The 20,451-nt window shown below is 33.0% G+C and overlaps 1 protein-coding gene across 1 annotated transcript; it reads right to left on the minus strand.

Annotated features, from left to right (window-relative positions):
• Positions 1-6,164: 6,164 nt before the first annotated feature.
• Positions 6,165-19,366, minus strand: LOC110652334 (casein kinase 1-like protein HD16). Its single transcript, XM_058146626.1, has 16 exons — positions 18,965-19,366; positions 17,379-17,839; positions 16,678-16,964; positions 16,485-16,554; positions 16,345-16,400; positions 16,140-16,211; positions 15,958-16,052; positions 15,704-15,770; positions 15,432-15,561; positions 15,115-15,333; positions 14,869-14,999; positions 7,759-7,933; positions 7,569-7,659; positions 7,122-7,279; positions 6,809-6,997; positions 6,165-6,588 (listed from the first exon to the last, which is right to left on the minus strand). The coding sequence occupies exons 5-16, from the start codon at positions 16,395-16,397 to the stop codon at positions 6,529-6,531; spliced, it is 1,440 nt and encodes a 479-aa protein (XP_058002609.1). The 5' UTR covers positions 16,398-16,400; positions 16,485-16,554; positions 16,678-16,964; positions 17,379-17,839; positions 18,965-19,366; the 3' UTR covers positions 6,165-6,528.
• Between the last annotated feature and the right edge of the window lie 1,085 nt (positions 19,367-20,451).

Consider the following 20,451-nt stretch of genomic DNA (forward strand, 5'->3'; position numbering starts at 1 on the left):
TATAAAAATCATTTCAGTGATGATAATCAGAAACAACTGGAATATTAAATTATTATGCATAATTTTGTTCATCTTATTATTTTCTCATCTATATTTATATATATTATAAATATTTTATTTTCAAAAAATTTCATACTAAAATAATACCAAAAAAATTAATACACATGTATATTAAATTACAAACTCCGCCTAAGTAGTTTGCGCTTAGCCGGTCCCAAGCCCGGATAAAGGAGGAGGGTTGCGGTAGGTGACAACCAGCATAAAAATTTCGTCACACCTTATGATATGGATTCAAATGATATAAACGTTGGGGCGTCCTCTACTAACGACACGCTACATCGGAGCCCGGGTGTAGTGAGAAATATGCAAGGATGTAGGGCGTTCATCGAAAGCGACGAGTCATGCCGGCGCCCGGGTGTGGTGTTAAGTGAGCAAGGGTTCCCACATCATGGACGGGTGTGGGTAAAGAAGTTAGTTCATAGGACAGATAGTAGAACAGATAGTGGAACAGAACACAAGATAAACATAGAAAACAATAGAAGATATCATAAAAAGAGAGTAATTAGGAAGAAGCAGGTTAGAAGGAGGATCAGGGTTGATACTTGGAATATTGGATCACTTACAGGAAAATTAATGGAGCTTGTGGATACCTTAGAAAGGAGAAGGGTGAATATTGCTTGCATTCAGGAGACTAAATGGGTATGAGAGAAAAGTAAGGAAGTAGGTAATTCAGGGTATAAACTGTGGTTTACCGGAAAGGAGAGAAATAAGAACGGAGTGGGCATAATCATAGACAAGACATTGAAAGACGCAGTAATAGCTGTGAAAAGAGTAGGAGATAGAATTATACTAATAAAGCTAGTACTAGAAGGAGAAACAATAAATATAGTTAGTGCTTATGCCCCACAAATAGGACTAGACAGTGAGAGTAAACAAAGGTTTTGGGAAGATATAAATGATTTAATGCAAAGCATACCGAATGAAGAGAATGTTTTCATTGGTGGAGATTTGAATGGACATGTAGGAAGTGATAGACAAGGTTATGAGAATGTTTATAAAGGTTTTGGTTTTGGAAGTCGAAATGAGGAGGGAAAAAGTATCCTGGATTTCGCTATGGCATACGACCTAATACTAGCAAATACCTACTTTATAAAAAGAGAGTCACATTTAGTGACTTTCAAAAGTGGGCAACATAGAAGCCAAATCGACTTTCTCTTAACCAGGAAGACAAACAGAGCTCTGTACAAGGATTGCAAGGTCATTCCATGAGAGGCTTTAACAAGTCAACATCAGTTGGTGGTCTTGGATGTCAAGTTTATGAACAATTCAAGTAAGGTCAGAAGAAATAGTGTAGCTCGAACAAAGTGGTGGGAGTTCAAAGGAGTAAAGCAAATGAAGTTCAAAAATGAACTTCTCGAGTCCGAAGTATGGAAGCTGGATATGGAGGCCAATGATATGTGGATACAGATGGCAACAAAGATTAGAGAAGTAGCTAGAAAAGTACTTGGAGAGTCTAAAGGACATGAATCACCCTCAAAAGAGAGATGGTGGTGGAATGAGGAAGTACAAAAGGTAGTGAAGAGAAAAAGGGAATGGTATAAGAAATTACCTAAATGTGATAATAATGAGGTATATGAACAGTACAAGATAACAAAGAAAGAGGCAAAAAAGGCAGTTAGTCAAGCAAGAGCACGGGCCTTTGAAAAGTTATATGAGAAACTTGGAACTAAAGAAGGGGAGAAAGATATTTATAGATTAGCAAGGAGGAGAGAAATGAAATGTCAAGATCTCAATCAAGTTAGGTGCATTAACGATAAAGAAGGAAAAGTGTTAGTGAAAGATGAGGACATTAAAGAAAGATGGATAAATTATTTTAATGATCTCTTTAATAATAGTCAAAATGGTAATAACGTGAATATAGATTATAGAACAATAGAAAAGAATGTGAATTATACTAGAAGGATTAGATCTTTAGAAGTAAAGGAAGCACTTAAGAGAATAAAAGTGGGTAAAACCTGTGGACCCGATGAAATACCAATTGAAGTGTAGAAGTGTTTGGGAGATATGAGAGTGGCATGGTTAACTAAATTATTTAATAAGATTCTAAACTCAAAGAAAATGCCTGATGAATGGAGGAGGAGTATCTTAGTACTTATTTTTAAAAATAAGGGAGACATACAGAGTTGCACAAACTATAGGGGAATTAAACTCATGAGCCATACTATAAAGCTGTGGGAGAGAGTTGTGGAGCATCGACTACATCATGATACTTCTATTTCTCTCAATCAATTTGGTTTCATGCCCGGTCATTCAACTATGGAAGCGATTTTTCTCATTAGAAGCTTAATGGAGAAATATAGAGATGTGAAGAAAGATCTACACATGGTTTTTATTGATTTGGAGAAGGCTTGTGATAGTGTCCCAAGAGATGTCTTATGGAATGTGTTAGAATAAAAGAGAGCATCTATTAGGTACATATAAGTGTTGAAAGATATGTATGAAGAAGCAACTACTATTGTGCGCACGGTGGGAGGGGACACAAGAGATTTTCCGATCTCAATTGGATTACACCAAGGATCAGCCATAAGCCCTTACCTTTTTACATTAGTTTTAGATGAATTAACGAAACATATACAAGAAAGTATTCCTTGGTGCATGATGTTTGCGGATGATATTGTTCTGATAGATGAGACACGAGAAGGAGTCAATAGAAAACTAGAGCTTTGGAGAAGTGCTCTAGAGTCAAAGGATTTTAAGTTAAGTAGAACGAAGACAGACATGCATTGCAAGTTCAGTGAAGGCCAAACTGGTGATAGGGAAGGAGTTAGTTTGAATGGAGTGGTACTGTCCCTAAGTAATCACTTTAAATATCTAGGCTCAGTCCTTCAAGTAGATGGGGGATGTGAGGAGGATGTTAGTCATAGGATTAAAGCCGGATGGTTGAAGTGGAGACGTGCCACGAGAGTTTTATGTGATCGTAAGATTCCCAATAAGCTGAAAGGAAAAATTCTACCGTACAGTCATACGACCGGCTATGTTATATGGTAGTGAGTGTTGGGCACTGAAAGAGTCGTATGCGTCTAAGATAAGAGTTGCAGAGATGAGAATGTTAAGGTGGATGAGTGGCCATACTAGACTAGATAAAGTCCGTAATGAGAGTATTAGAGAAAAGGTAGGAGTGGTGCCAATTGAAGATAAGTTGAGAGAAGGGAGATTGAGGTGGTTTGGTCATGTAAAGCGTAGACATACGGAGGCTCCAGTTAGACAAGTAGAGCACATTAGGTTAGAGGATAGAAAGAAAAAAAGGGGTAGACCTAAATTGACTTGGAGGAGAGTAATACAACATGACCTATAAGCATTACATATTTCTGAGGATTTAACCTAAAATCGTTTAGAGTGGAGAAAGCGAATCCATATAGCCGACCCCAAATTATTGGGATAAAGGCTTAGTTGAGTTGAGTTGAGTTGAGTTGTATATTAAATTACAATTTATCAAGTGTTATGGTTATTTTATTGACAAATATTTTCCTAATTATTCAATATTTAATTTTTCATGTTAGATTATCGCTTAGTTAATAAATAAGTGTCCAATAAATATGAAAATTCCTAAAATTATAATATTTTAAAATATTAAATTTTATAATATTTTAAAATATTAAATTTTATAAGATTTTTAAATGGAAAATTAAACAATATTATAGCAAAAAATTTTAAGTTTATCTCATAATAATAATAAGAATAATTATTATTTTTCATAATTTTCTAGAAAAGAAAAATTGTAACTAGATGATAATAATTACAATCTACTATATATGATATACTAATTATAATAAAATTCTAACAATATTATCTCGATATATTTATAATTTATTAGATGATCGGTATCAATTAATACAATTTAAAAAAAATTAAATTAAATTTTTTATTATTATGAAATTAAATTATATAATTAATTAAAATTTATCCTTTATTATCTAAAAAAAAAATTTATTATTATAATATTTTTTTGGTTTTATTATTCTTTTCCTTCCCATAGATAGATGGGAAGAAGCACCATTGATTTCTTTTTCAGTAGTCAACCGACTTGACCCATTGGCTTTACATCATAGTTAGTCTCCATTGATGACTTCTTCATAACGGAAAAAAAAAAAAAAAAAAAAAAATTTCCTGCACCAAGGTTTATACATGAACACTTAATTAACAAAAAATTACATTCATATATTTTTAAATGAGATTCATCATAATTTAAATTAAAATAATAATTAATAATTAATATACTCTAATATAGATAAGAATTGCTCCAAAAGGAATGAATAATTCCATAGACTTTATGTCACAGCGTATGGAATGGTTGCAAAAATCAAATTCCAAGATTCCTCCATTACCCACAGAATGATTGAATTTGTTTTTATTTTAATAATTCATATACAGGATCCATTTAAATATATGATCGAGAATTTAATTTGAGATTTAAAAAAAAATCTAAATTAAACATTAAATTGAGGTTTTATGATTTTTCTCTTAAAATACAAATCCAAATCAATCTTTATTTCCAATAAACACCTATTTAGATGAAGCTTTATGGTATAGAAGAATGGTTTTAACACTCTGTTCACATTTATCTGATCAAATCTGCACTTTTATTTTAATTAATTAATTATATATATATAAAGTAAAAATAAAAAATTATTATTTAATTTTTTTATTTTAACAAAATCAACTATCTGATTATTTATTTTTAAAAATACATTAGTTAATCTTTATATTTTTATTCTATCTAATTTTTAGTCTATTTGTCAGTTTAAATTAAGTTTTTATTAGTCAATATATTTAAAAAGAAAGAACGTAACGTTATAAGAATAAAATAATTTAAAATTTAGGAAGTAAAATAATTATATAATTATATTTTTCAATTTATAAATACTATATTAAGGATAACAGTAGTCAAGTTTTTATAGGTACTTAACTAGATCGAATCCTAATAAGATAGATTTAGATAGTATATAATTGAGTTTGAGACGGATTTAAGTTTAAAGAATAACACCCGTAACGAGTTTGAGTTTTATATATTGAGTATTCATTACCTAAGCTCGTATATTTAATTAAATATAAAATATATATTTTTATTATAATATTTATAAATTTTTGTATTTTGTTTTCAATAAAACATAATTTAAATATTTTATAAAATTATTAAAACTTTAAATATAAAATATTAAAAAATAATTTTTATATAAAATTAAACAAATTCAGTTATTTTTCTCATGATAATAATAAGATCCAAGTAGCTAAAAATATATTTTAATTAAATTTAAGATATATTTAAAATTTTAAAAATATTAATAAATTTAAATTCGGATAAATAAATTTTGTGATCCATTGCTATTCCTAGTTGATAGAATTAAACAGTAAAAAATTAAATAATGTTTTTTTTAAATAAAAAAACTAAATAATTAATTTATTAAAATATAAGATTAATTAATAAATTTTCAAAGAAAAACCCATAAAGACAAGATGCAGACTTTTGTTGCGTTGGTGTAGGTTGCGGCAAAGATGCTTTCATTATTTTCCACATGGAATTGACTTTTTTTCTTTAGGTACATCACGTGGACTTGACTTGACTTTTCATTTTCCTTTTTTAAAGATGACTTGACTTTCCTATTAACAAAATATCAGAGTTTTTTTTATTAATTAAATTTAATCTTGTTAGCAAGTAATAAAATTATTTATTTTAAATATATTAAATTAATATAAAAAGTATTTTACAAAATTAATTTGAAATATTACCTATAGTAAACAATAAATAATAATTCTAGTATGCATGACATGGATGGTGCGTCCTTAATTATAATTTGATTATAGGAAAATTCAAAAATATTAAGATTTAATTATTTTATTTAGGTGTTAAATCATTTCAAGTTTTTTTAATTTAAATTAAATTATTTTAAATGATATGTTTAATTAAATTATTTATGAAAAATTATATAATAGAAATTTTAGATAAACTTACAAATTGTAATTTGTTTTCAATTAAAAAAATAGCTTTTTATAAAAATAATTTTATTAATTTAATTTTTAATTAAAATTCAAATTAATTAGATAAATTTAAAGCGGTCAAGGTAAAACCAAGGGCAGAAGCAATCTTGTGAGAGAGGGATGCTAACTACATGGCAATATACTTGTCTTCCATTTATGACAACTCAAAAGGCCAAAGCATAATGACAGTAATGAAGCACAACTCGACTGCAATAGCCAGGTACTAATACATATAAATGTTTTAACAAGCTATTGCCCACCAGCTCAGATTGTGGCTCAGGGCACCAGCTCTCTTTTCTCTATCCCTTTTTCTTTTCCCTTGTACAATCAATATATGCGGAGATCCTATATGAGAAGCTTGAGTTTACCTTAACTTGCAGGAGAAAGCCAGCCAACCAATTCCATGTTAGGTCTCAAAATACCCTCTCAGCTTTCAAATTTTGAAACTATGAAGTTTTTTTGGGGATGCTCCACCCACATTTACACCAGAAATTAGCAGACAGTTCGTCCATAACAGATTGATGCAATGTAGAGGTTTTTGGACCATTTTTCCTGTCATAGAGAATAAAGATAAAAATAACAATCATTAAAGTGAAACCACCAAAAGAAAGATACAAAATATGTTTCCAAGTCCAACCATATTTAAGTGAATTTAGTTATGAGTTCCTACAGGTATACACAATAAAAAATGTTAAACCAAGTTAGTTCCTGGGTGTTGAAACCAAACTTTGTCAGGTGTTGGGAGCAAAGGCGAGACAAGTGTGATACGTACCTTTACATGGGTGCTTGGGAAGGCAGAGGTACGAAGTGTTTCCTGAGTTTCATCCACCATTTTCCGTTTTGGTATGCTTAATATGAAGGCGGCCTGATCAGCAGTGGCAGCCATAGATGTGATCCTGTAACCATTTTCCCATCGCCGATGTATTCCTTCACTCGGGTACAAAAAATCAAGCTCCACAACCTTCAACAGTAAATCCAAAAGAAAAAGAGGGAAAATCAGATGCTATTGGGTAAATCAGAAAGTAGGTGTGCACACATTTAGAAAGGAAAATGGTTATTCATTTATTTCCGATGAAAACTCATACCTGATCTGAATATCCAGCATTCCTGGACATCACCACACCCCAGCGACTGCCAGCAGTTGTCATGGATGTGACATGAAAGCCTTCTTTCCACTTCTTATTTATCCACTTGAAAGGAAAAGATTCACTCACTTTGTATGACTGCTGGGTGTAAGGAGTTCCTGCATGATTATAAACATTTCAGAATATTCTTTGGTAGTGGATAATCCTATTCAATTTCTTGGAAAATAGATCTAAATTAATTCAAGCACGTTTGCATGAACAGTCTGACCAAGTACCAATGTCAATGACATGCATAAATGAATAATTTTACACCAGCCATAATTAGTAAAATGCAATTTGCAAACTAAAAGTTAGATCTAACACTTCTATTTCAAGTCACTTACCCAAATTTCAAGTTAAACTAGACAGCAGACATCATAAATCAATAAAGCACAAAAAGGTACCAACCTTTGGACATAACAACTAATGAACTTCCATTGCTTGCACCAGCTATTGAACTAATATAGAAATTCTTTTCCCACTGTTCCATAATCCAATCCTAATAAAAATTCAAGAATGATAAACAAAGTTAATAGTTCCATTGGTTTTACAAGTCACTGACAGAAGATGCTAGCAATTAATGTTTTCAAACTATAACCTTGTGCAGGAAGACAGCTGACAGTTCATAAACCTGCGTAGTGAAACCAGTTCCAGCATCCATGATTAGGGCCCAGAGATTAGCTGAAGAGGCCACACAACTGATATATAACCCATCTTCATTCCCTTTGTCCACATGCTGGCGCAGCCTTGCATCTGCCACATTATAATGATATCTGCAAATCCAATAAGAATTCCTTATTGCCAAGCAGGAGAAACAAACAATAGAAACAAGGTGCTTCTTATAATTGATATTTTCACTCTCATCTGTATTACTTGCAATTAAAAAAAAAATGCAGGCTTTTGGGAATAAATCATGTCAAATTGAAGACAATGTTCAACATCCTCCAAAAGTGAGATAAAGTAATATGGATATTGTGATACGAGTGCAGGCTGACATTCTATCTTAACCATCAAAAACTATAATAACTATAAGCTTATGACATTAAAAGAATTTACGGCTAAATTGATAATATAAGACTGTCCAATTTTAGAACAAAAAATGACAAAAAAATATGTACTCCAAAAATTTTCTTCAATATCCGCTAAAAATAATGCACGTGTTAAAATATTTTGGATTGCTAGAGATTTTAAATCTCCTTCAATCCTTCAAAGCATTCATTATTCTTCAAATGTAATCAACCATGATCTACCATATATATTCAAACCATCTACTTTCAGCCTTTAATTATTTTTCATGGCTAGTCATCTAAATTTCATATCTTACTAGCACTAGTCCCTATTATCCCAGAGTTGCATTGCTCTATGCTCAACTTCATCCTCCTCACCATCTCACCAGTTTTGTAGAGAAAAACTCAAACCCTTCTGAATTAAACTTTGAACACCACACACTAAAGTGCATAACGATGATAAACGGAAATCCAGCCGGATGCTCTGTGGCACAAAGGGCAAGGGATTCAGCATAAGTTTCCTTGCCACAGCTTTGAAGCGTGAACCATGTATTTTTTGTTGTTCTATATTGTACTTCAATGTTCTCTTGAAGCTTCAGTTGCTACCTACCAACTTTTTTTCTCCTCTGCCTAAAGAGGAAGGTAATACTTAAATGACAAAAAAAAATACCATCCTTATCCACTTCACAAAACATAAGATATCACAGAAGTCGAGCTACTCATTTGCATCAGTTAGTCTACATAATGAATGAGCTGTTATACAATGGTGGGCAGGCTAAAAATGGTGATCAAATTTACTACATGTTAAATTTATGTAGAGATGCCATTTGCTTCTGGGTAATTATGGATCAAATTTACATAGAATTGTTTAAAACCAGCAATCAATGAGCTGAATTCTATACCAAAAACCATTTTGATGCAGAATTCTAAGGAATATTTACTTCGTCAGTAGTCTCAACTGAAGAATATTTCTCAAGATTTGGCCTGTACTCCTCTCTCTCTCTCTCTCTCAAATTCTTATATTAGAAGCAATATCTCATAATTCTATTATCTACATGACTATATCTCCCTTACTTTGAACTTCATATGAAACAGGCAAGTCCTATTCATTGTTTACTTTTCACCTTCACTTTCTTACCTGACTAGAGAGCTAATCTCTTTCCAATTTCTCTCATCCTTAAATGAAAAAGGGAAGAAAAAGTCTTATTTATTCATTGTTTGCTTTTCACTCATTGTTGTGCCACAGTGCTGCAACTTCTACTAGGTAATAAAAGCTTCCAAATATTCTGGATCAGCATGCCTCCACCAACTATCAAGGGTTCTTACCACTAATAAAGTACCTAAAATTCAATATTTGTTTTGTCCAGGCTGTAGTTCCATATCGGTTGAGTCAATTTTTTTTTCTGACATGGCCTTGTCCATCATAAACATTATTCTTAAAAGTTGTGTGGATCTCTATACGTTCATTGATCACTAAACATATCATCAATTATTAAATGGAATAGGAAAATTCTTATCTCCTTCATTTACTTTACTAGTCAATGGCATTGTTCAATATTTTTTTTTATCTGCAGTGTTTTTTTTTTTTTAACTCCGCCTAAGTAGTTTGCGCTTAGCCGGTCCCAAGCCCGGATAAAGGAGGAGTGTTGCGGTAGGTGACAACCAGCGTAAAAATTTCGTCACACCCTATGATATGGATTCAAAAGATATAAACGTTGGGGCGTCCTCTACTAACGACGCGCTACATCGGAGCCCGGGTGTAGTGATAAATATGCAAGGGTGTAGGGCGTTCACCGAAAGCAACGCGCCATGCCGGCGCCCGGGTGTGGTGTTAAGTGAGCAAGGGTTCCCACATCATGGACGGGTGTGGGTAAAGAAGTTAGTCCATAGGACAGATAGTAGAACAAATAGTGGAACAGAACACAAGATAAACATAGAAAACAATAGAAGATATCATAGAAGGAGACCAATTAGGAAGGAGCAGGATAGGAGGAGGATCAGGGTTGGTACTTGGAATGTTGGATCACTTACAGGAAAATTAATGGAGCTTGTGGATACCTTGGAAAGGAGAATGGTGAATATTGCTTGCATTCAGGAGACTAAATGGGTAGGAGAGAAGCAAAGCATACCGAATGAAGAGAATGTTTTCATTGGTGGAGATTTGAATGGACATGTAGGAAGTGATAGACAAGGTTATGAGAATGTTCATGGAGGTTTTGGTTTTGACAGTCGAAATGAGGAGGGAAAAAGTATCCTGGATTTTTCTATGGCATACGACCTAATACTAGCAAATACCTACTTTATAAAAAGAGAGTCACATTTAGTGACTTTCAAAAGTGGGCAACATAGAAGCCAAATCGACTTCCTCTTAACCAGGAAGACAAATAGAGCTCTATGCAAGGATTGCAAGGTCATTCCAGGAGAGGCTTTAACAAGTCAACATAGGTTGGTGGTCTTGGATGTCAAGTTTAGGAACAATTCAAGTAAGGTCAGAAGAAATAGTGTAGCTCGAACAAAGTGGTAGGAGTTCAAAGGAGTAAAGCAAGTGAAGTTCAAAAATGAGCTTCTCGAGTCCGAAGTATGGAAGCTAAATATGGAGGCCAATGATATGTGGATACAGATGGCATCAAAGATTAGAGAAGTAGCTAGAAAAGTACTTGGAGAGTCTAAAGGACATGGACCACCCTCAAAAGAGAGATGGTGGTGGAATGAGGAAGTACAAAAGGCAGTGAAGAGAAAAAGGGAATGGTATAAGAAATTACCTAAATGTGATAATAATGAGACATATGAACAATACAAGATAGCAAAGAAAGAGGCAAAAAAGGCAGTTAGTCAAGCAAGAGCACAGGCCTTTGAAAAGTTATATGAGAAACTTGGAACTAAAGAAGGGGAGAAAGATATTTATAGATTAGCAAGGAGTAGAGAAAGGAAATGTCAAGACCTTAATCAAGTTAGGTGCATTAAGGATAAAGAAGGAAAAGTGTTGGTGAAAGATGAGGACATTAAAGAAAGATGGAGAAATTATTTTAATGATCTCTTTAATAATAGTCAAAATGGAAATAGATATAGATTATAGAACAATAGAAAAGAATGTAAATTATACTAGAAGGATTAGATCTTTAGAAGTAAAGGAAGCACTTAAGAGAATGAAAGTGGGTAAAGCACGTGGACAGATGAAATACCAATTGAAGTGTGGAAGTATTTGGGAGATATGGGAGTGGCATGGTTAACTAAATTATTTAATAAGATTCTAAACTCAAAGAAAATGCACGATGAATGGAGGAAGAGTATTTTAGTACCTATTTTTAAAAATAAGGAGACATCTGAGTTGCTCAAACTATAGGGGAATTAAACTCATGAGCCATACTATGAAGTTGTGGGAGAGAGTTGTGGAGCATCGACTACGTCATGATACTTATATCTCTCTCAATCAATTTTGTTTCATGCGCGGTAGTTATACTATGGAATCTATCTTTCTTATTAGAAGCTTGATGGAGAAATATAGAGATGTGAAGAAAGATCTACACATGGTTTTTATTGATTTGGAGAAGGCTTATGATAGTGTTCCAAGAGAAGTCTTATGGAATGTGTTAGAACAAAAGAGGGTATCTATTAGGTACATACAAGTATTGAAAGATATGTATGAAGGAGCAACTACTATTGTGCGCACAGTGGGAGGGGACACAAGAGATTTTCCGATCTCAATTGAATTACACCAAGGATCAGCCATAAGCCCTTATCTTTTTACATTAGTTTTAGATGAACTGACGAAACATATACAAGAGAGTATTCCTTGGTGCATAATGTTTGCGGATGATATTGTTCTGATAGATGAGACACGAGAAGGAGTCAATAGGAAACTAGAACTTTGGAGAAGTACTCTAGAGTCAAAGGGTTTTAAGTTAAGTAGAACGAAGACAGAATACATGCATTGCAAGTTCAGTGAAGGCCAAACTGGTGATAGGGAAGGAGTTAGTTTGAATGGAGTGGTACTGTCCCAAAGTAATCACTTTAAATATCTAGGCTCAGTCCTTCAAGTAGATGGGGGATGTGAGGAGGATGTTAGTCATAGGATTAAAGCTGGATGGTTAAAGTGGAGACGTGCCACGGGAGTTTTATGTGATCGTAAGATTCCCAATAAATTAAAAGGAAAATTTTACCGTACAGCCATACGACCGGCTATGTTATATAGTAGTGAGTGTTGGGCACTGAAAGAGTCGTATGCATCTAAGATAAGAGTTGCAGAGATGAGAATTTTAAGGTGGATAAGTGGCCATACTAGACTAGATAAAGTCCGTAATGAAAGTATTAGAGAAAAGGTAGAAGTGGTACCAATTGAAGAAGTTGATAGAAGGGAGATTAAGGTGGTTTGGTCATGTGAAGCGTAGACATACGGAGGCTCCAGTTAGACAAGTAGAGCACATTAGGTTAGAGGATAGAAAGAAAAAAAGGGGTAGACCTAAATTGACTTGGAGGAGAGTAGTACAACATGACTTAGAAGCATTACACATTTCTGAGGATTTAACCCAAAATCGTTCAGAGTGGAAAAAGCGAATCCATATAGCCGACCCCAAATTTTTGGGATAAAGGCTTAGTTGAGTTGAGTTGAGTTGAGTTGCAGTATTTTTTTAATTTAGTTCCTGCTAGTCACAGCATATTAATGCAAGGGACACTTTGGATGCTAATATTTGCTGTAAGCAAACTGTTGACAGCATGCAGCATCAAAGGCAATCAATAAAGAAGACATTAAATTTTATCGAGTTGGCTTAGATGTTGTTGTTGTCGTTGAGTTGGCATGTCTCATTTAAAGCTGGCCGTAAACCATACAAGAAAATGAATCATTTTGCAGCCATTTAGAATCTAATGCGTATGCTTCAACAAAATGATACCACCATAGCACCATCTGATCAGCCTTTATTACATTAATTTATCTAGTCAACTTAAGTGAGATTAGAAACAAATACATAGAAAATGATGTTACAAACGTGAAACCAATGATATGATACAGCATTTTCAAACCAGTTTAAGCTAAAAAAACATTTAATTGTTTTAGAATCATAATTGTTAAAATCGCTAGTTTACTCATACAATTTTATTATTTTACGAGCTAGAATCACCAAAACGAGTCAAAATGCATGTAAATTTGAAATTTAAGTAAAATAAAGGTAAAATCTAGATTTTAAATGGTAAATTGGATTAAAAAAAAACATGATTTTACGAGTTTACTGATACAGGGCTTGGAGTTCCAAACAGCAAGGAACAAACCCCTGTGTGTTCCAGCAGTCCATAACACGGCTAGGGTTCCACAGGGCACAAGAGAGGCAGAAATTCGTGTTTCCCACTGTGGCAGCTAGTGGAGATTTGTTTTTCAGTCCAAACAGGTTTCCAAGTGTGTTTTCAGCAATCCTAACGTGATCCTACTTGTTTTGGGAGAGTTTTAGCTTGGCAAAATTAGTTTAATATATTTTCCTAATTAGTATTTTCTTCTTGGTTTCCTATTTCTTCTAGGATTTATTAAATTTTCCTATTCTAAGTAGGATTTAGATTTCTTCCCATTTTATTTAGGATTTCCTATTGTAATTTAGTTTATGTAAACTTCCTAGTTAGTAGAGTTATTTTCCTATTTAGGTTTAGAAGTCCATAATCCCCATAAACATCCCTATAATCTATGCATTTTCAATTCAGAATTCAATTAATAAAAATTTCCAGCAGAGATATTCTCTCAATTTTTCACTCTTGTATTATTGTGTGTTATCTTGTTATGCATCACGCTGCATCATTTACGATTCTACAATTTTAAGATTTTATACATTTAAAATTTTACAATTTAAAATATTTCCTATGAATTTATCAAAGTCATTGTCATTTGTTTATTTCAACATCACTTTTAGATTTTTTAAGTTGTTAAACATAGTAATAACCATTATTTTTTATACTACAATTATCATGTATATATTGTAATTTTTTATATTATTCTTTGAACAACTTTTGCTATATTTCAATTATGAAAAATATTATCTAATTTCTATAGATTATTCATCAAATATTTCTATTAGTTGTATTTATATATTTTTAAAGTTAAAAACTTAGAATTATACTTTCAAATATGAAGTTTATATATGTATATATGTGTATACGTGTGTATAATTTTAATTATTCTCATATTGATAACGTGGTGAAGAAAATATTTTATTTAAAATTAAAATCATTTGAATATAAAACTTAATATATTGGAAAGCTTTTTTTTACAACTTCTTATGCTTAAATGTATGTGAAAGTTTATTTTGTATTTATATAAATATGATTATAAAATTTTTTTTAAAGGTATTTTAAGTAAGTTATAAAATCTTACAATTTTACGATACGATTTCACAACCCCTTCACTGATTCTAGGTTAGAAAAGCGAGTTTGACAACCTTGTCTAGAATAGAACATGAGCTTGGAAATAATTAACAAGCAGCCTGATTCTAATATCAAACCCATAATTTGAAACCAAAACATACATTATAAATTTAACAAGGCCAAGTGGAATCCAAAATGATGCTTGCTTATTTGCCTAGGGTGTGAATGATAAAAGATCAACTCATCTTACATGCTTATTGTGCTCAGGGAGAACAGATAGAAGTGATAAGTCGTAAGGAACTAAGAGTGCAAGCAAAAGAAGAAATAGCAAATGTCATACCAAAACAAAATAAATTTACCTCTGCTTCATTGGTCGACGAGCATTGTAAACAGAAATCCACTGTGTAGCAGGACTGCCTAATCGTACTTTCTTCTTTGGTTGCTCATCCTCTTCCAAGTTTATAAGCAATCTTCCACGCTTTTGTCCAACCTGTTTGTGCAGGGGAAAAAATGGAAAAAGATAGTCACAGCATCCTATCCAACTTAAGAGGAGAAGAAGGAGGAGAGGAGTTTGGGGGGGGGTGTTGGGGGGTTGTCACAATCACCTTAAGAGCTCCATCAATTCTAATTGGTCTTAATGGTGTGCAAGGTTCAATAAGGCTTTCAAAAAAAGATATTAGCTTCGAATAGTTGGGCTCCTCATCAAACTTCATATTTGTAACCGCTTCAAGGAATTGTTTGAATGGGGCAGGACAAAAACAACACATCAACTCTGGAGAAGTGGCCATCTTTTTCTTACAAACAAGAAAACTCTTATTATCCCCCTGTGATTTTATTAGAAAATAAGAAAAAGAAATAATGTCAGATATCCATTTGAAAATGTATCCTTAATGCAAAACATGAATCAGCAACATAAAGCTACCTGATACCCCTGCCAGGGTAATCTTCCTTTTATAAGAAATATCAATGTGTAAGCCAATGACTCGAGATCATCCCTCCGACTTCCAGTTCGGCCTAAATGCGCATGTACACTAGCATACCTTATTGTTCCCCTGCCAAAAGAGAGGTGCCATAATTAAAGCTTAAGCATAAATTGGAAAAGATTTATTGGGTGGACGGTAGACCCCCTTTTTTTTTTTTTTTTGGTGTTTGGGGGGGGGATGAGAGAATGGTGGGGTGTGGGATTCAACTTGCCTGAATACATCAGGCCTCTGATCATAGTCAACATGTTGACCAGATGATGCATCTTTCCATCTAGATGCTGAACCAAAAGTGCACCAGTGGCATCAGAAACAAACACAAAGGATAATTAACATTTTCCACAATTTAAGTTAAATTGCAAACAAAAACCACCAATAAAAACATGTAGGCGTTTACATAAACCGCAATTGGTTGCACAAGCACTTCAGGGCAACCGTCTATAAACAGGGAAAGTAAGACAAACATACCCAAACCAAGATCAATAAGATATAGCTTTTTTTCATCAGCACTTCCAGGTTGACCAAGCAAAAAATTTTCTGGTTTCACGTCTCCATGCACAAACCTGTCTCGAGCAGAGGACAACATCATAAGAAGCCATAACTCATTGCGACTTAGAAGGAATAAAGCATGAAAACATAAAAGTATTCACCCCTTCATATGAAGCTTTTCAAGAATTGATATTGCCTCCACAGCAATGCAGGCCACCATACTTGGTGACATCCTGTTGCAGGTACTAGCACATTAAATATGCAGAGGGAGAAAAAAAAAGACAAGAAAAGCTTGTGGATGCTGTAAGCATCTTTATGTATGAGAGAGAGAGAGAGAGAGAGAGAGAGAGAGATTCTCTTTCTTACGATTGGCCCAGGGAATTCCAAACATCCCAAAGACTGGGTCCAAGCATGTCCATGACCTGAAATATTTATTTAATTTCTCCATCAGAAAAAGTAAGTAAATTCAGAAATTTTAACAAATGGAGCACACAATCAACACTCACCAAAATGTAGAAATCTCCTTGACGACCCTTGTAATGCACCCAAGGAATTCCATAACATCCATTTAGAGTACTGTTCAATTTGAAAAGTAAGAGGCAAAGGTCAATAATGAATGAGGAATCAGGTAATAAGTTTCAAAACATGTTCAGTTCAAGAAGATGATATCTTAAAATATCAATTTAAAAATATACGTACTTATACACTTGCCACTCATAAGGAGGGCCATAATTGCAACCTTTGCTATTTCGGTGCTCAAACTTCAAAGCGACCTGTAAGGAAAGGAACTCAATGCACCAGATTACAAGTGATTACAGCATTAAAACACACAGATACAGAAATGAAATCTTCAGTCATACCTCAATCGCATCTGGTCCAGTTCTGTCAGTACCACCACTTACCCTTCTGCCAACATAAACTTGGCCAAAACCACCCTTACCCAACTTCCTTTCTATTTTATACATAGGAGAATTACCCACTTGCACCTGCACTCAGCAATAGAAATACTACCTTCAATAACAGTTTTATTTCCAAAGGATGAACTGCTATAAATTTAGAAAGCATTAATTAATACAAGAGAGATGACACGTAAGCTAATCAACTACGCCAATGTGATTGACCAATCACACACAAAGAGTTTTAATTTCACAAATTTTTGAAATGACCATCATTATCTATATCTTTTTCAAATAACCGATTCCATATCAATTGGAAGAGCAAAGTCAGCAATTTTTTAATTGTTATTGTCAGCTAAAGAAGGCATGACATTATAATAATAGTCAAGGCAGTTCCATTATTTAAAGCAAACAAGTTCACAACAATCCAACTAGAAGCTAAATAAATAACTACTCAATGTGCACAAACAAACCCAACAAGAATAGTGCGCAAATAAGCAATACCCTCTCTGGAACTGGAGTCGTGTTTCCTTCTTCTTCAACTCCCATTGCCTTCTCTGCACTCCCACCATCCATCGCAATATCTTTGTCTGCCACTACCTCAACTCGATTATAACCTGGTTCAGCAGCTCCTAAAGCTGCAGCTTCAACCTCACAAGGTTCTGGGTCTAAATCTATCAACCTAATGCCCCGGCCTCTACCAGCAGCAGTCAGCCTCGTGGGTATTGCCGGCAAAGCGCCTTTTGCTACACCTGTGGCATTGCCACCTCTTCCTCTACCACCAACTCTTCTTCTGGTCTTGTTTTGAGCAGGTTGGATCCAATTCTCTGCTGGGTTGATCGGTTGTTGAAGAGTCTGAAGATCATCAAGACGCTTCGATCTCCGGGCTCCACTTCTCAATTCTGGCATCCTCAACCCATGCAAATTACATTCCACTTAATTCCCCTAATATCCTTTCAAATCTCCTGTGATTAAAAAAAAATGCATCAACTTTAGAAATACGCATATGCATACACATAAATCAAAATCATGCCATAAATGGAAAGCCATTCAAACAGCTAAACTTGTATTCTTTACACGTACTCTTTTTTTAGAAGATTCTTTACACGTGCTCTTTATCAGGCACATAGTTGATCCAAAAACTGAAACATTAACCACTCTTATGTACACTTAGCCACGTATACATACAAAGATCCATAAACCCGTAATCTTTACACGAACTCTTACGTAGGCACACAAATGATCCAAAAACAGAAAGATAAACCATTATGATGCACACTTAAGCACATAAAGATAATAGTACAGAATCGATTTAAATGTCTCACACATGCAGAGCACAAAACTGAACTTAACCACATCATTCGTCTAAAGCCCTACAAGCAACTAAAATTCGAACAAATAGCATATCCATATCAAGATAAACCAGTTTATACAAATTTCTCAATCATGACATCATACAAGTTCAAATTGGAGCAATCATGATACTATCAGTGACTAAAACTGAAAAAAAAATTCCCACGAATATACAGTTCAGTTAGTAACAGACATCAAATCAGAGATAAAAACAGAAAGAAAAGCTAAAAGCTGCGTACTTTAAAAGCAACATATATAGGATAAGAGATACTATTTTTAGCCGAAAAATAAAGCAAATGTAGCTAAATTAACAAATGAATATATACAATCGTTTATTCCATTAAGCTTCATTTTTCATACCCAAATCAGTCACTGCTTCAAAACAAATTTTACATCTTAATCAAACACATCGACAGTTGCATATGTGTAAAACAATCAATTCAATCGATCCATGAAGTTTCATCAAACAAACATCATCTCTAACCAAGCAAAAGATTTTAAAATTTTCATCAATCAAACAGCATCTCTAACAAAAAAAAATTCCAGGAAAAAAAAACTAGCATTTCGAGGCAGACTCAATCTTCTGTGACCAAATAATTTCCAACCCGATCATCAAAATAATTAAAAAAAAATCTTTAAAAAAACAGAATCGATCATCAAACAAGCTGAACATATCTACTTTGCACAAGAAATAAGCACCAAAAAAAATAAAAAATCCAAAAAAACAAAGTACTCACAGATCGATCCTCGATATCAACAAAACGAGAACGATCGCAACTGAGAGAGAGTTGATCGGTGGTATATAGATCGCCTCCTTGTTAGAGAGTGAAAAGGGGTAGTTTTATCCAAAAAGAGAAGTCGTTTTGTAAACAGAAACTCTCACGATTAAGACAAATGGAAGGATAGGTAGGTAGAATCTATGCTAAGTGTTTGGTACGCAGTAGATTTTGCAATGTGTGTGTTTTAAAATGATAGGGGAGGTGGAGGAGCTGGTGGTTGGCGGAGGAGTTCTTTGGTGTTGGTGGTGGTGGTGGTGGAGGTGAGCGTCTGGATGTGCCTGTCTTTGTTTTCTCACACTCGAAAGTTTTTAGGACAAAGTTGTGATTTTTTTTCCCATTTCTCCCTCTGAAATTTATCCACCTTGCAATTTCAATGTGTGCGTATAAATCATGTGTCATGCGAATGTGGCTTGGCATTCACCAAACATATATTTACCATATTATTCTATATCATACATGCATGCCCTATCCCTAGTTTCTCTTCTTTTATTATTATTTTTATATATACATAGCCCTTTCTAATTTTTAATATATTGAAAAATATAAAAATTTTATATTTTTTAAATATTTTTTTAATCAACATGATTCATTTAAGATATTAATAAGAAAAAATAATTATATTTCTTTTTATCTGGATTAACTTTGTTAAATACGTAAATAATTATATGTTGTAGCATCAATGAGAGTTTCAGACCTTATTAAATATTATGAGATTACAAGATTAGTAGCTAATCAATTAATAATTGTGTTTTCTTTGATTTAATCATGCATGGTGTGATATGAGAACCTGATTTTTCTATTTATTAATTAAAAAATATTGTGTAATATTGTCTAGTAAAGGTTTAAGAATGTGAGCGTATATGTATTACCTTTGTGTATATACTTTGTATATATAAATAAAATGTATATATGTGTAAAGTAAGGTAGCTCATCTGCCAATGTATTGTATGCACTATGTATATAAAAATTATTGGTAAAAGATCTATTTAGGCCTTTAAGTAATGTTAAATAATCACATAAATTCTTAAAGTGTTTTAGGATATAATTAGACCATTTAACTTAAAAAAAAATTTAAATAAATATTTTAAATTTTTAAAAATAAATCAAATAAGTCATCAGAATAAATAAGCTTTTTAATTTTTAAAAGTAGATTAGATTAAAAAAAAAAAACTTATAATTTACCTCTAATATAATCTTAAAAGTCCATGCATGAAGATTTTATCAATTTAGTTTAAAGACATTTTTATACAAAAATTACGATGAAAATGATAAATTCACATATAAATTACTTGAAATATTGTAAATTAGATACACAAATATTTCATGCACTAAAAGATTTTTGTACACGTCATTTGCTAAATTATATTAGAGGTAAATTATAATTTATTATTTTTTATATATTTTAAAATATTGGATTTATTTATTTTAAAATAAATAAAAAGCTT

This window comes from Hevea brasiliensis, chromosome 5 (genome assembly GCF_030052815.1).
Source record: "Hevea brasiliensis isolate MT/VB/25A 57/8 chromosome 5, ASM3005281v1, whole genome shotgun sequence".
Lineage (NCBI taxonomy): Eukaryota > Viridiplantae > Streptophyta > Magnoliopsida > Malpighiales > Euphorbiaceae > Hevea > Hevea brasiliensis.

Bases quoted from the DNA above. Each gene is read 5' to 3' on its own strand.
- LOC110652334 (XM_058146626.1), bottom strand. From the start codon at position 16,397: ATGGACATGCTTGGACCCAGTCTTTGGGATGTTTGGAATTCCCTGGGC. The intron at 16,053-16,139 runs GTGAATACTTTT...TGCTCGAGACAG, and splicing joins GAAAAGCTTCATATGAAGGG to GTTTGTGCATGGAGACGTGA. The intron at 15,334-15,431 runs GTAGCTTTATGT...ATAAAATCACAG, and splicing joins TACCCTGGCAGGGGTATCAG to GGGGATAATAAGAGTTTTCT.